Source organism: Heterocephalus glaber, unplaced genomic scaffold (genome assembly GCF_053883595.1).
Source record: "Heterocephalus glaber isolate CG9 unplaced genomic scaffold, H.glaber_assembly_v1.0 deba00001724, whole genome shotgun sequence".
NCBI lineage: Eukaryota > Metazoa > Chordata > Mammalia > Rodentia > Bathyergidae > Heterocephalus > Heterocephalus glaber.
The window spans coordinates 5,204,908-5,221,838 of NW_028258435.1; the positions used below are offsets into that span (position 1 = coordinate 5,204,908).

Genomic DNA, 16,931 nt, shown 5'->3' on the forward strand with positions numbered 1-16,931 from the left:
CAAGGTCCTGAGTTAATCCCTGATACCAAAAACCCCCCCAAAACAAAACAGTGATTAGGCTTTCTATGAATCTATGACAGGTGGAATTGGTATAAGACACACAAGTAGCTTGATATTGATGCAGCGTGGGCCGGGGATTTAGCTCAGTGGTTCCGTCGCCTGCCTAGCAGGCGCAAGGTCCCGAGTTCAATCCCCGGTACCAAAAAAAAAAATTGATGCAGCTCAGTGGTAGAGCACTTGGCTAGCATGTGTGAAGCCCTGCGTTCAGTCCCCAGCACCGAAGAAAAAGTGACTGAAAAAACGAAAAAGCGCCAGGTGTGATACCTGTAATCTCAGCACATGGGAGGCTGAGGCAGGAGGATTGTCATGAGTCCCAGGCCTGCCTGAACTAAATAGCAAGAACCTGAGAGAGAGAGAGAGAGAGAACACACAAATAATGTAAGAACACAAAACCAGATCAGCTCAGCTGGAACCAAGCAGGTATTTCTCTGGTATTTTAGGTAAAAGTTATACGTTTTTTGTATGGGTATTTACTGTAGAACTGCAGAACTGGATGTAGCTGCCTATGTTTAATAACTGCAAATACTGTTTTACTGTGTGTTTGTGTGCACGTGGCACTGAGAATTAAACCCAGGGGCTTCACACTAGATACATCCCCAATCCTTTTTTCTCTTGAAACCAGTGTATTACTAAATTGCTAAGTTGTCCGGGCTGAGTTTGAATTTGTGATCCTCCTGCCTCAGCCTCCCAGAGTCCTATGATTAGAGGCATGTGCCTACATGCTTTTTACTCTTAAATTCTTAAATTCTTTACTTTTATTCTTAAATTCTACATGCTTTTTACTCTTAAATTCATTTGCAGTATCTATGTTGTGAACAAGTAATTTCATAAAATGAGATCAGTAAATCTCAAGTAAGCTTTTACTAATCTTTACTAAATTTTAAATTAAAAAAAAAAAAAATCACCTTTCTGCCTGCCTTGCAAGTGGAAGATCCCGAGTTTGATCCCCCGTACCACACACACACAAAAAATCACCTTTGAGATGAACCCAAGATCTAGATAACTTTTTTTCTTTGTAGTATTGGGGACTGACTCTCAGTGCATGTTACACAAGTGCACTGCCAGTGAGCTACATCACCATTCCTTTTTATCTCTTTGAGGCAGGGCCTTGCTAAATTGTCCAGACTGACCTTGAACTTTTGATCTGCCTCAGCTTCCCAAAGTGCTGAGATTTCCAGCATGACCACAGCTGGCTCCATGTATTTTCTGAACAGAGGCTAATAGCTGTGTAACAAGTTACCTCTAACTTGGAGTGTAAAGCAAGTATTTCTTATCTCGTTTCTGTAGGCTGCAGGGTGTTTGCTGCCCTGATCACAGAGCTTGTCAGGCAGAGAATCCCTCCACTCACACTGTCATTGGCAGGTGTGAGCTTCTTGCAGCTCATTGGCTGGTCTCTCTTCCTTTCCACCCTTCGGCAAGTTTCCCGAGTGTCCTTGTGACTTGAAAGCTGGCTTCCCTTAGACTGTGTCACCTGCGAAAATGAGCCAGACCACACCTGTGATGAAGGACCAGGTCTTTGGTAACCTCATCTAGGAAGTGACACCCAATGGCTTGTGCTGTATGTGTTGTAAATGGTCACACACATCACTGTGGCCCAGGGTGTGAGAGGACAACTGCACAAAGATTGGTTTCAGGAAGCAGGGTCCTTGAAGGTCATCTTGCCACAGTGGCTACAGAATCTCTGAAGTGTCCTGTGGAAAAATGTAAAAGAATTACCTAAACTGGGTACGGAGGTGGCACAATCCTGTAATCCTGGCACTCTGGGAGGCTGAGGCAGGATGATTGAATGTTCCAGCCCAGCCAGGGCAATGTAGTCAAGATGCTGTCTCAAAAAATAAAAAATGTATCTAGTGGGTACATAGTTTTAAATTTTTTGAGGAATTCTTTTTAGAGTAAGAAAATAAAAGTTTGAAGACTGCTGATTTGATTGCCAGTTTTACACCAGTCCATCTTCAGGCTCTTTATCTCCCCCACGTGGTACTCCTTTATCTTAACAATAGGGACAGTTGATAGATGAAAGAAAATTGGAATCATAATTTAGGTTGTGAATGGTAAAGATTTGAAATGTGGACTGCCCCTAAATTCTAGGGCTTCTAGTTATGACAAAAATGGATTTTTTAAAAAAAATTTACCTAAATTGGGTGTGGTGGTGGATGCACGCCTGTAATCCCAGCATTTGGGAGGCTGAGGCAGGAGGATTGCCGTGAGTTTGAGACCAGCCTAGGCTACATAGTGAATTCAAGGTCAGCCTAAACTATAACAAGACTGCCTCAAAAAATAAAATAACCAGCTGGAGCGTATGTTGTTGATGCCCAGAGAAACGATAACTTTTTTTTTGTTTTTTGGTACCAGGGATAGAACTTGGGACCTTGCGCTTGTGAGGGAGGCAAGGAGCCAAATCCCCGGCCTTAAATTTCTATTGTATACCCCCCAAAAAGAAAGCAAAACTGTACACAGCTGTCACAATTTGCTGAGGGGAACTTCCAGCTTTTTGATTAGGTAGGTCATCAATGTGTACATTTAATGGAGGCACCTCAGGTATGGACTAGGTTCAATTGACTGAAGTGAAAATTGTACAGACCAATTATTAGTATTATTATTTTCTGGTACCGGGGACTGAACTCAGGACCTTGCGCTTTTGAGGCAGGTGCTGGAACCACTGAGCTAACTCCCTGGCCTAGACCAATTATCTTGAAAGTAATGCTAAGATTATACTGGGGCGTACTACAATAAACATGAATTTAAACCAGTAAGGTTTATTTTGTTTTGTTTTTTTAAGGAACAAAGCTTGAAACTTGACCAGAACTATTATTTTACTGTTAGCAATTTACCATTTCATAATAATGGCTGACCCACTTTTAAGTGGAAAATGTGTTGGGTCCTATTTGTATAGTGTTTAGCTGAGCTAAAATAACAATTCACATCCAACCTTGTTAAAATGTTTTATTCAATACCATAAACACTAAACTACACAGAGCTAAAATTACTCAAAGTACTGTTTTAAGAAATGCCCGGTCCGGGCCCGGGATTTAGCTCAGTGGTTTCGCCGCCTGCTGCGCAAGCGCAAGGACCCCAGTTCGATCCCCGGTACCAAACAAAAGAAAAAAACCCAAATGTCCGGTCCAAGAGTCAGGTCCTGGATTTTAGTTCCTGGAAACGCTGGGACCATCTGCCCACAGTGAGGCCAAGGAGCAAAAGTGTATTCAGAAAGCGCCTATTTACTCCGTCGCCCACCGAGCACCCTTTTTTGGGGACAGGGTCTCACTACAGTCGCCAAGTTGCCCAGCCTGGGCTCCAACGTGAGATCTTCCTGCCTCCCACAGTGCTGGGATTATAGGCGTGCACCACCACGCCCCCATCCCCCCAATCTTTTTTTGTGACAATGTTGAGCCTGAGGGCTCTCTGTCTCGAGCTGAGCATCTGATCTGCATCCAAGGCCAAACACACTAGACGGGCGAGGATGTGCGGGCCTCGTTCCTAGAGTACCACTGCTGGACGCGCGCCCCGCCCTGCACCCCAGCACACCCGGCAGGGCCTGCGGCACAGAGCCACGAGCGTCCTGGTCCTCCGCGTACGCCGCAGCCGGGGCTAGGCCGCATCTTCCAGCTCCTGTGAAAGGGTAAACAGGGACCCTAATCCCTGCGGCTATTTAGATGGAGGCGGCTCGAGAGGTCCCGCCTTCCTCCTCCGCGGTCACCCGAGGACAGAGGAGAGGCCGGGCTGGTCGAGCCAGCCGAGCCTCACCAGGACGCCGAGCGGGACCGGCTACGAGCCGGCAAGATGGCGGAGCGGTGGGGCGGGGCTTCCCGGCATGCCGCGCGGCTTCCGGCTTCCGACTGTGGGCGGTGCGGGGGTTGTCGGCGGCTGGAAGCTGGTTGAGCCGGCCTCTCGGAGCACCGCCTGCGCTTCCGGGGGCCTGGAGCCTGCCTCTCGCATCTTCCCGATAGGCGGCGCGGGAGCGGAGATTTGAGGGCCGGGTCGGGCGGTTCCCCTCCTCCCCTCCATGTGAGCAGTTTTCTGAAACCCCGTCCCCGAAGGGCTGCCGAGAGAGGTGGACCGGTGGCCGGGCCGGGAACATGAGGCAGCGTCTTCTCTTCCTGGCCAGCTTGGTTCTTCTCGTGCTGGCGCCACGACCCCCGGACGCGTCGGGCTCCGGCTCCCACCAGCGACTCGGTGAGGGCCAGGCACGGAGGGGCGTGGGGCGTGCTTGACACGGAGGGAGCGGGAGCCGGGTCCGTCAGGTGTCTGGGGGCGGGGTGGTGGCGACCGCGGCGCGCCCAGTGCTCGGCTCAGGAGGGGGTGTGGCTCCTTGCGCTGTGCCTTTGGTAGGAAAGGGCCCCGGGCTCGACCCGAGTTCTGAGAGGCGCTGAGCCCGGGTTTGTGTTTCTGGGGTGTTTGGAAAAGAGGTGATTCGTGGGGTTGGCAGGTGTGGCCGAGGTCCCTCTCTTGCTAAGAAAAAAATAAATCTGGCGTAGCGTGTGTTCCTCGGGCCAGAGGCTCCGGAGTCCTTCCTGGTTCCGTGGAGCAAACTAGAGTTTCTACTAGGAGGTACTTAGGCTGGGAGACGGTGGCTGGAGCAGCTTCATCAGCGTTTTCTGCCTGGATTTGGAATCTTGGAGTTGGGTTTTGCGATCATCCTAAGCACTTTCTTAAAACTAGATTTGTGTGTGTGTGTGTGTGTGTGGTACTGAGGATTGTACCCAGAGGTGCTCTTTCCCTGAGCTACATCTCTAGCCCCTTTTGTTTTTTATTTTGAGACAGGGTCTTGCTAAGTTATTTAGGTAGAACTTGAACTTGTGAACTTCCTGCCTCAGCCTCCTAAAGTGCTGGGATGGCAGTGTGTGGACCACCAGGCGAAGCAGTTGTAGCTTATTGAAGGTGATTGATTGGAGAAGGCTAAAAACCTGCCAGGCTGAGGCTGCCCCTGTGAAAGCTTTTCTCGCAGTTTTAAAGAAATTATCAAGGGTGAACAGCTTGAACTGGAAGACAGCGGGTTTTAGATTTTTCTAGATTGGATGTTAACAGTGAGCATGCGTGAAATGTGAAGTTTGGTGGTAGTTCATGTCAGTTTAACAGTGTATCTTAGTGTCGTTTGTCTTTTCTTTTTTAAAGTTTTATTGGTACGTTTTAGGTATACAGTATAATGACATTCATCATTGGAGATTTGTGCCTTTACATAATATATCTTGATTCTTATTTTTTCCCCATTTCCCTGCTCTCCCTTCAATACCTACATTCTTCTCTATTTACAAAGACTTTGTTTCCATTTTTCGTTTGTCTTTTAGAAGTTGGTAATACTGCTTGGTTAATCAGTAATAAAATGTGAAACAGTACATTATCCAGTGTGTGAAGTTGAGTCTTGTCATTTTTCCTGGTTGTCCTGGTCCCCAAATCCCTCCACGGGTCCATGTATTGTGCAGATTGAGACCCTGTAGGTTTTCTTTATGGCTGCTTAACATTTTTGAATTAGTTACCTGGCAGAATTTTTCTTACTTTAATAGAAAAGAGTAACTGACTGATGGGGATATTAAAGGTGTTGAGTGTTCGAACCCAAATAACTGCCTTCTTGTTATCTCATTTTGAAATGGGTTACAAGTGACTAGTTTAAAGGAAGGCAGTTAGAAAGTGCTGAGATGTGATGAGTTGTTGCAAGTTGAAGGCAGATTTGGAAGTATGGCTGAGGATGATGGTTACGTTAAGGACCTGCTTCATTTTAAGGATAAATGTTAATAAAAAGTATAAGCATGTATTTTGAGATATTACATGTTTTCACCATTTTGACAACTTTTATTATACTCATTCACAGGTGAAAAAAATAAGCATGAATTCTAGGGAAGCACACAGTGTAGGGGAAAAAAGTTATTTTCTAGATTGATTCTTTTAGTGTATGTGCTGCTGAAGCGAGCATGTCTAGATTGATTCTTACCAATGTTCACAGATTGTAAAGTTTTTTTGACAATGGTTTTTAAAATTAAGAAAGTGGCCAGGTATGGTGGTGCACACCTGTAATCCCAGCATTGGGGTGGCTGAGGCAGGAGGATCGCTTAGAGTTCAAGACTGCCCTGGGTTACACAGCAAGACCCTGTCTCAAAAAAACAAAAATAAATGAATACAAATTAGGAAAGTGGAGACTATTGGTGCCAGAAGCATGCATAGACTTACCCATTTATTCATTCAATATCTGAACTTATATTGTCTGCCAGGTATTATGCATGGCATTGGAAGTACAAAAATCAGGTGATATCCATCTTTAAGAGTTTATGGCCTGGGCCTGGGATTTAGCTCAGTGGCGCTGTGCCTGCCTGACAAGTGCAAGGTCCTGAGTTTGATCCCTAGTACCAAAAAAAAAAGTTTATGGCCTGGTAGAATAGAGACCCATGCAAAGATCTAAACAGACACTTCTAAAACAACGTGGGAGACAGCATGAGGTCTCACACTGGCGGTTATTACTGTGAGGGGCACCGGGTGTGTCCAAGAAGGTATGACACTGAGCCCCCAGACTTTAGGGTGAGGTAGGTGAAGTGGGGAGATAAGGCACCTTGATGGCAGAAGGAAGAGACTGTCACTTCTCACAGAGTGATGTGGGCCCCAGAGACCAAGTCTTTTTTTTTTTTTGGTACCTGAGATCGAACTCGGGACCTTTCATTTTTGAGGCAGGCGGTGGAACCACTGAGCTAAATCCCCGGCCTTAATTTTTTAATCAGTGGGAAAAATGGGTCTCAAAAAGATGGAGTGGTCAGGTTCACATAGTGATGAACACACACCTTGTGAGCATTTGAAGAATGACTTTGTTAATGGGTTTGTTTGTTTGTTAGCTTAATCCTCCGATTATTTAGATTGAGTGGTCAAGACTGACCATAAGTTCATAGTTAAAAGAGCGTAGTTTATTATGTATTAGCCTACTTGTCCTGCAGGTGTCAATATTTAGGTATATGATGTTTTTCTGAAAGCAAATACATATTTTTTGTTTATATACTTTAAAGAGAAGCCTGGCTTTTGGAGTACTTCACAGGTCACCCCTAGTGATTTCATCTGAACTGTTATGAATTGCATAATTTAGGAAAGTACTCAGTCATGTGAGCTTAGACATGATGGTATCTTGTTGAAGTTGCAGCTGGGATGTATAAGTCTCACTTTGATTTCAAAACTTTTCCCTTTGAATTACTTTTAATAAAAGGATGTGGTGGGTGGAAGGAAAAAATAGAGGTCACAGATGAGGGGCGAACACTTGTATCTGAAACGTGTATTTTAAAATTTACCTTGGGCTTATTGGCATGGGGCTCTCTGTAGAAGTGCTCATTTCATTATTATTACTGGCGTTTTTTTGTGGTACCAGGGATCTGATCTGACCCAAGTGTACTCTACCACAGCACTACATCCCTTGACTTTTTAAAAAAAATTTTTACTTTTCCACAGGCTTTTGCTAAATTGCCAGGACTGGATTTGAACTTGATATCTTTCTGCCTCAGGTGGAATTACAGGTGTGTGTGCCACCATGGCCAGCTCTTTTTTTTCAGGACTCTGATATCTGGCTTCCTCTTTTCATATTAATTTTGCTTATAAGCTGCAGTTTTCTTGAAAGCTAAACACGTAACCACCCTACCTGTTGCAAGGAGATAAGATGTAACCCACTTTGTATAGTCAAAACGATCTGCTGGCTGTATTTCTAGGACAGAATGAAGACCTAAGCAGAGAGCCATGGCAGGTAACTGGAGGAGTCCTTTGACTTTCACAGTGTTTTCCAGAATATCAAGTGTTGGTGTCCTTTCAGATCATTTGTGGTTGATTTTAGGATCCTTCACCATTTGTATTTGTGAGAGAGGGTAATTTGAAGAAAGTCTGAGGAAGATTTACTGGGAAGGGGGACAGGAAAGTCTCGAGTCAGAGAAGTGAAATGAAAGGCTTTTCAGGTACTGTATCTCTTGGCCCTAAACTCTCCCATAGTAGTGTGTATCTCTCTCCCTCCCCACTTCCTATTTTTTCTCTCCTCTTAACATAAGTTGTAGACTCTGATGAGTTTCACCCACTGCCCTGGTTTCCCTCACCATCTCACCAGATTACCCTCAAATACGGAGGGACAGTTCTGTATACAACTTTATGTATATGTGCTTATGTACACCTCAAAATCATATACACACTTTTTTTGTTTTTTTGGCCTTACAGAGGATTGAACCCAAGAGTCCTCTTCCACTAAGCTGCATTGCTGCTGGCCCTTTTTGAGACAGGATCTCCCTAAGTTGCCCATGCTGACCTCAGATTTACAGTCCTCCTGCCTCAGTTTCCTGGGTAGCCAGGATTACAGGCCTGCACCACACACCTGGCTATACACACTTTTTAAAAGTTGAAATATTAGGCTGGTCATTGTACTAAGGTCAGGGGCCTTGAAGGTTTATCGCAGAGACAGTCCTTCAGGTGTGAAGATAAGGGTGGAGTAGAAGTGTAGCTGCAGGCCTGAAGGTCAGTGTTTCTGTTTTGTTCTTTTAGAAGAGACTAAGTGTCAGCTGCTTTTGTCCACTGGTATCAGTGGTGAGCATCCCAGTGTGGCATGGATTTGCTTGTCAGCCTGGGTTCACGGTGTGGTATATCAGTAACGCAGGGGAGAGACTTAGACGAGGACTTAGTGTGCACAAGTCCCTTGTGAGCGAGAATGGATTGCAGATTGTTTCAGAGGAACAAGGCGAATGCGGACCTCTGCTGCCTTGCAGGGTGCAGCCCCTGCCCCACAGCTCTCGGACCCGGGACCCCTCCAGCCCCCCCCCCAGTCCCGTTCTCCACGCTGAAATTTCTAACTTGCAGCTCTTCCCCTATCCACTCCAAATCCTTAATTTATTTTTTTTCAAATCCTTAATTTCATTTGCAGCCCTTTGCCCTGGCCTGTCCAGCTTTACACCTCATCATATTCTTGCTGTGCTGCTCTTCCCCACCCCTCCATACCTTCTCACTGAGCTACACGCCCAGGTCAATTTATTTGTAATTTTGAGACAGGTGTTGCTAAGTCACTGTTTCCCAGGGTGAGCTCACATTTGCAATCCTTCTGCCTCAGCCTCCCAGGGTGCTAGGATTACAGGCATGCAGCATTTAAAAAAAAATTCGGTCTTTATTTCTTCAAATACGTTTTTTTTTCTTTTTTTTTGCGGTACGGGAGCCCTGCTTTGCTTTCACTTTGAGTATCCTGTTCTTTGTTTCTTGTGGACCTCTACATAGAACTCGTCCCTTCTTTCCTGCCCTCAGCCCCAGCTCATCCTTTTATGTTAATGTTGCTTCCGGGAAAGCACCCTTGGCCGTCTGAGCAGACCCATGGCCCTACCCAGTCAGTCTAGAACTCCCTGCAGCTTCCTCTGTCGGCAGGCAGATGACGATGCTCTATACTACTTGCAGTGCAGTGGTCTCTTCCCCTGGTGTCACAGTTCTGGAAAGAGCACTTGATGGCACTGTGTGTACTGACTGCTGAATTCTGTGTAAGCAGCGTGGTGGTTTCTTCCTGCTTGTTGGGTGTCAAACCCGAGGTCTCACATAGGCTGGGCCTGTGTATGTGTGAGAGGGATTTGGGTGTGGATGAGAGAAAAACTTTCCAGAAGTGGGGGGAGAGAGAAGTCCAGCCCATAAGGCTGCAGGAAACTGTGATTCCAGCTGTTAGACTCGGGAAGTTGAGAAGTCGCTGGAGGACTGAGTGTCTGAGACACCGTGGCTCCCAGAGAGTAGTGCTGCAGGCAGTGTGGCTCCACGGGTCCAGAGAGAGCTGTTTTCACGAGGGTGCTTATGGCTGCAGGACATCCAATTTGGGATATGTAGTTATTAAAGGAGAGTAAATTGCAGTGGAAACATATTAAAGTATTTTAAAGTGTGTAGCAAGCTACATTTAAAAAGTGCTTATTATAGAAAACACACCCAGAATAACCAAGGATGTTACTATATTCCTGTATGTTTTTTCCAGACCTATTTTTATACAGTTAAGATCATGCAGTGTGAATAGGTTTTTTAAAGTCTTCCTTTGTTTAGTTAACATTTTAGCATAAATATTTTCCCTTTTTTGGGGGGGGGGGGATACTAGGGATTGAACCCAGGGCCTTCACACTGAGCTACATCCCTAGCCCCTTAAATTTTTTTTATTTTGGGACAAGGTCTTGTTTAGTCACCCAGTTGCCCAGGCTGCACTTGAACCTGTGATCCTCCTGCCTCAGCCTCCCAGAGTGCTGGGATGACAGGTGTGCATGGCCATGGCTGGCTTCTCATGTTCTTAAAAGCTCATTGTATACAGCATTTTAAATAGTTGCCAGTTTTATTCCCTGTCATTTGAAGGTTCAATAACTTATCAACTATTTTTCATTGCTAATTTACCTGTTTCTGGGCTTTCTTAAAAATAATGCATGAGGGCCGGGGATTTAGCTCAATGGTGCTGCTGCCTGCCTTGCAAGCACAAGGTCCCAAGTTCGATCCCCAGTACCAAAAAAAAAAATAATGCGTGAATACTTGTGTGCATAAAGGTTTTTGCCTTCACTTTGAGCTGTTTTCTCATTTTGGTGTGGCACGGTGGTCGCCTTCTCTCTTTGAATGAGATGGGGTCTTGCTGTGTTGCCCAGGCCAGCCTCACACTCCCAGAGTCCTCCCACCTCAGCCTGTGGAGTAGATGCAACTGCAGACAGCACCGCTGTTCCCGCCTTGTGCATGGCTCTCACACTGGGTGTGCATGGGCACTGTCTGGGAGGCTTGTTCCTCACAGACGCGAGTGGTCTTCAGTGGTCTTGGGAGACCCAGGCCAGGCTGGTGCTGCTGTGTGGGGACCACACTCTGAGAACTGGCCCGTGTCGTTGACTGTGAAACTGCAGCATTGGGGCTGAGTTTCCAAGTCAGGAGGAGCGATTACAATCTTGAATGAAACCGAGTTTGTGGAGCAACCTGTAAAAGGGCAGCAAGGAGCTCAAGGGCTGTCTGTCTGGGCTTTGAGGATTTGCTGCATGTGAATGTGGGTGCTGGGAGGCTCCAGGGTCCCGCTGAGTGTTGGGAGGTACAGATACTAAGCAAAATCTCCTTTTCATAGTCTGTGAGGCAAGACAGTGTCATAACCAGAAAGCGCCAAAAGAAAAGTAAAAACAAAGGGCTTTGGGATTCAGAGGGAGGAGAGGCCACATCAGTTTGATGTATCAGAAAGCAGGAGACCAAGTAGAACATCACAGAAGAGTTAGACTATAAATGAGCTATTTTATTTAGTTTTGAGAGAGGGTCTCCCTGTGTAGTCCATACTGGGCTTGAACTCCCAACTATCCTCCTGCCACAGCCTCCTTCACACTAAGATTACGGGTGTGTGCCACCATGCGTGATTGAGTTAGACTATTTTCAAGGAGTTTCACAGTTCTCACATCACTAAAGCTTGAGCATTTCAGAGGAAATTTTGTTAACAGAAAATGAGCTGTATTTGGCAAGTGCAAAATTTGCTGCCACTTTATTCTTGTTTGATTTAGAACTGTGAATGGACTTCGATTAAACTTACTTCCTGAGGTAGCAGCGTGCCTGCCCCTTGCTTTCTCTGGTTTGCTCGTTGTTTATAGCAGTGAGGCAGCGCTCCATCTTTGACCGCTCTGCAGCAGCTGTCCATTCCGTGTGTCTCACTGTGCTTGAGTGGCCGTGGCACTGACATAGTTTATGTATTCTTGGGCATTGTCTGTCTCCCACATCGAGACTCGTGCTCTGTCAGGCCCATACTTTGTTCCACTCTCGTGGTGTTTTATTCAACACTTGGACTTGGTGCCCAGCTTACATGTCTGGGATGAATGAATTAATGAATGAACTGGTCAAGGACATGTAAGGGAAGGCCAAGGAGAAAACCGGTGGGTTTATCTCTCAATGTAATGCTTATTGGATAATTCTGTGTTTTAAAACTTTTCTTTAGCATATTTTATGTCAAAAGCAGTGAACGTGTGGGCCAGGGATTTAGCTCAGTGATTTCGCCACCTGCTGTGCAAGCACAGGGACCCGAATTCGATCCCCGGTACCAAAAAAAAATACAAAACACACAAAAGCAGTGAACATGTATTTTATGCTCCTCCTTCTATATTGTTTTTTGGGATTTTTTTGGTACTGGGGATAGAACTCGGGACCTTGCAATTGGGAGGAGGCGGCCTCTGAGCTAAATCCCCCACCCCTCCTCCTTCTATATTTTGAGGATGTTGGAATGATTTTGAATACCATTGCTTTAGTATTTGTTGAGAAAGAAGAGGATTGGCTCAAATACTTTTAGACACTTTGTAAGGAGATTGAAGTCACAAATGTTTTCTAAAAATCCTGATTTTGGTTCTGCTGCCTGCCTTGAAAGTGCAAGGTCCCGAGTTCGATCCCTGGTACCAAAAAAAAAAAATCCTGATTTTGAAGACAGCATCAGAGTTTCTGTTGATGATTTATGAATACTGTATAGTGTATATGTTATTGTAGTTGCTCTGAACTGAATAAAAACTTACTTTATGGGGTGTGGTGGCATTCACCTGTACTTCTAGCTTCTCAGGAGGGTGAGGCAGGAGGATTGGGAGTTTGAGGCAACTTAGAGAGACCCTGTCTCAAAATAAATTTATTTATTTGTTTATTTGTGTACTGGGGATCAAACTCAGGACCTTGCTCTTAGAAGGCAGGTGCCATGCCACTGAGCTACATCCTCGGCCCTTTTTTTTTTTAAAAACAAAACAAAACAAAACTCAGTGGTGGAGCACTTGCCTAAATAGGTGAGGCCCTGGGTTCAATCCCAGTAGGGGAAAAGTCCTTGTTTGTATGTTTCATGGCTTTAGGGACTGTGAGTGTGTTTTTCCTGGGTGACTATGGTGAAATACTTCATGTTGATTTTTTTCTAGGGATTAGTTTGGTCTTACCAAGTGTACTTCTGGTGTCAGAGTGATACCCTGCATGTCTGTTAGGCAGCAGTGACAGGATACTACCAGCTTTTTCTTTTTAATTTGGAATACGTGGTTTTTGTGGAAAAGGTGTGCTTTCCCAGCTGTGGTCTCCCAGGCCATTCATCCATTTGCTGTGCTTTCTTACTACCTATGCTGGAAGGAACTGATGGACTCTGGGTTGGCCGAGAAAGGTCCAGTCAGCCACTTTGGTTTCAGAATTCTAGACAAGCAAGCAGAGAGCCTTTTAGCTGGAAGTCACCTCATGGTCTACTAGGGGTACTCTGCTTTATCAGGATGCTTAGTATCTAACACCCAGTCCGTTCACATTTCCCTGATTGGCTCAGGTTTCTTCCCAAAGCTGCCTTCTTCACCTAGGAACCATAATGATTCACACCTTGTGATCTTGTTGAATTCTGAATCTCTTCTCTCTGTTCCCCTCCCTTCTTTCCCCCGCCATTTACTTCCTGAAGAAATTGGGTCATCTGTTCTGCAGGAATTCTAAAATTCTGGGTGTGGCTGATTGCTTCCTGTAGTTGTTGCTTAACTTGGCAGCATCTGCTCTCTTTGCTGCCTGAGAACTGGAACTAAGATCTTCCTTAGATTCAAGTTTTTTTTGTTTTTTGTTTTTGTACTAGGGATCGAACTTGGGACCTTGCTCTTGCAAGGGAGGTGGTGGCACCACTGAGCTAAATCCCTGGCCAGGTTCATTTCTTTTTTTTTTTTTTTTGGTACCAGGGATCGAACTCGGGTCCTTGCGCTTGCAGGGCAGGCTGGGTTCATTTTTTCATAAGAACATTTCCGTGGTCAAGCTAGGCATCTGGGCACTTTGTAATGCATTACATCAGGGTGCATTGATCGCCTGGCCCACTCATGTTGTTGATAGTACAACTGATTCTGAGGGGTGGATGCTAATAACCTTTTTACCTTTATTTCAGAGAGGCTGGATTCTTTGCTCTCAGACTACGACATCCTCTCTTTATCTAGCATCCAGCAGCACTCTGTAAGGAAGAGGGATCTTCAGGCTTCAGCACATTTAGAAACACTACTAACTTTTTCAGCTTTGAAAAGGTAACTTACATTATTCATAGTGTAATCATGGGGCAGTGGGGGGCTTGGTTTGGGAAAAGCAGAACGAAAGGGTATCTACTGAAATCTTAGGAAATTGTATCTCTGAAAGATTTGTAATTCATGTAATTCCAGCATGTCATATGTCCAGTGTGTCATATGAGAGTACTGCCTATTTTAAATTTCATACTTGTATTTTCTAAAAAGTAAATGAGTGTTCCAAAAATACTAATGATGATCATATTTATATAATTCTAACGAAGAATTTTATCTGAGTGCTTATAATATCTTACATTTTTGGTGCTACTTTAGAGCTATCAACCCTATACTAAATATCTTTATTTTATATAAGAAGACCCTGAGGTTTAGGGATAATGATTTTGTTAGGACCCCCAAAGCTTGGTATTGAGCTGGGCCTAAAATTTGATGTCCGTCCTGCTGCAAGTTCTTCTTATTTCATAACATAAATTGACTGAGACAGTCTGTTAGGACAGTAACTTTAATATCACTCATGAATTTTTCAAATTTAATTCTGGATGAAACTAGGTGCACATATTAATCTTTTAATGTGATAGGGCCTGGGGATTTAGCTCAGTGGTTCCGGCGCCTGCCTCAAAAGCGCAAGGTCGGAAGTTTGATCCCAGGTACCAAAAAAAACCCCCAAACTGCCTGGAGGCAGAATATGGCTCAGAGGCACAGTGTTTACCTACTGTGGGCCAGGTGTTGGGTTGCACCCCCACTACCAGAGAACAAAACAAAGAAAACTAGAGCTGGGCACGGTGGTGCCTGCCAGCACTTGGGAAGCTGAGGCAGCCTAGGAAATTTAGCAAGATCTGTCTCAAAATAAAAAATAAAAAAGGCTTGTGGGTTCAATCCCCAGAATTAAAAAGCCTTGCCTGGCTGTTTTGTTTTGTTTTGTTTTTGTGCTGGGGATTAAACCCAAGGCCTCACACATGCTAGGCAAGTGCTGTACCACTGAGCTATCTCTTAGCCCAGACTATTTAAAAAAAAATTTCATTCATTCTGAGCTGGGTATGGTGGTACACGCCTGTAATACCAGCACTCGGGAGGCAGAGGCAGGAGGATCACTGAGGGTTCAAGGTCAGGCTGGGCTACATAGTGAGTTCATTGCCAGCTTAAACTACAAAGCAAGACCCTGTCTCAAAAAACAAAACAAACAGGGCCAGGGATTTAGCTCAGTGGTTCTGCCGCCTGCCTTGCAAGCCCAAGGTCCCAAATTTGATCCTTGGTACCAAAACAAAACAAAACAGACAAACAAAATTTCATTCATACTAAACACGTACAGTGCGTTGTTAGTCCTAAACAATATAGTCTTGTAGTGTTTTGTTTTCATCTTTTTTCTGTGACATGTGCAATTATTTGTATATAATTTATATTATACTAGCTATTGTGAGTAATCTATGGATGACTTGAAGTATGCAGGAGGGGCTGTTGGTTCTGTGCTCTGTCATTTTGTGGAAGGAACTTGAACATCCTTGGATTTTGTTATCTGCAGAGGGGTCCTAGAACCAAGCCCCCCAAACACTAGGGGAGCAGTAGAGGTCACATGGACGCCACAGGCGTCCTCATATATATGTCTGGGGCACACAGAACCTTAGCTTCTGGACTGGTGCTCTGCAATGGCTACTGTGTAACCACAGTGATTTTCTTTTCTGTAACACACAGTACCATGGTGAATGGTTTGTAAGTATACCTGGCCGTGTGTGTGTGTGTGTGTGTGTGTGTGTGTGTGTGTGTGTGTTTTACTTCTTTGTTGTGGTTAGGGTGGAATCCAGAACCTTGTGCTTGCTTGGCAACTGCTTTACCACTGAGCTACATCCTCTGACCTGTCTCATGTTTTTAAAGGCTACAGCCCTAGAAGGAGAATTAAAAAGTGAAGTGCTTCCTAATAATGCCATGTTTCCTCCCAAAGAGATGAGACCCAGTCTTCCTATCTGAGTCTGTTTCTTGACACGGTGGCCAGTGCTAGTTTTTTTTTGCCTTTAACTTTCACTCTGAGCAGGGAATGTTATCTCATAGTTGTTTCGATTTTCATTTTATGTGGATTTGAGCATTTTTTTATTTTTGTTTTTCTATGAATTGCATTTTCATGTGCTTTGACCATTTTTTTAATCAGGATTGTCTTTTTGAGTGTGAATTATAGTGCTGCTTGTTACATTGAGGAAATTGGTCCATTGTTCATGTTTGAGATATTAGGCAAAAATATTTTCATTATGTTTTTATTTTCCTAGCTTTTTTTTTTTTTGGTACCGGGGATTGAACTTGGGACCTTGCGCTTGCGAGCCAGGCAGCAGAACCACTGAGTTAAATCCCTGACCCTTTTCCTAGCTTCTTTAAAAGGTTTTGGATTGTTTTTATTTTTTTGGTACCAGGGATTGAACTCAGGACCTTGCACTTTTGAGGCAGGCGGTGGAATCACTGAGCTAAATCCCTGCCCTGGATTCTCTTTTTTTAGAGAGGATTTTGCTATGTAGTTCAAGCTGGCCTTGAATTTATGGTGATCCTCCTGCCTCAGCCTCCCAAGTGGGGGCATTACAGGTGTGTACCACCACACCCAACATTTTCCTAGCTTTTGGTTTCTGTTTTTTATTTTTTGAGACAGGATGAAAACCAGGGCCTGGAGCATGTTAGACAAGAGCTCTGCCACTGAGTTATACCCCCAGCCCTGGGGGTTTTTTTTTCCTCCCTGGTACTAAGGATTGAAACCAGGGCCTTGTGCATGCTAGATAAGTGCTAATACCACTGAGCTACCTTCCTTTCGCTTTTTATTTTGAAACAGGATCTTGCTAAGTTACCCAGACTGGGCTCAAATTTAGGATCCTCCTACCTCAGCCGCCTGAGTAGCTGGGGTTACAGGTGTGCACCACCATGCCTGAACTACTAGAGTTTTTTAGTTATTTTATTAGT

The 16,931-nt window shown here is 44.8% G+C and overlaps 1 protein-coding gene across 3 annotated transcripts in view; it reads left to right on the forward strand.

Annotated features, from left to right (window-relative positions):
* Positions 1–3,901: 3,901 nt before the first annotated feature.
* Adam17 (ADAM metallopeptidase domain 17) overlaps positions 3,902–16,931 on the forward strand; it is a 42,391-nt gene continuing 29,361 nt past the window's right edge. For 2 of the 3 annotated variants that reach the window (XM_013069472.3, XM_013069471.3), the window contains exons 1-2: positions 3,902–4,233; positions 13,874–14,006. Coding sequence is in view for 1 of the 3 variants with exons in the window: in XM_013069471.3 (XP_012924925.2) it covers positions 4,137–4,233; positions 13,874–14,006 (230 nt within the window). In the remaining 2 variants the exon portion in view is untranslated. The remainder of the gene's footprint in view (positions 4,234–13,873; positions 14,007–16,931) is intronic. The other variant, XM_087199729.1, reaches the window with a different exon arrangement.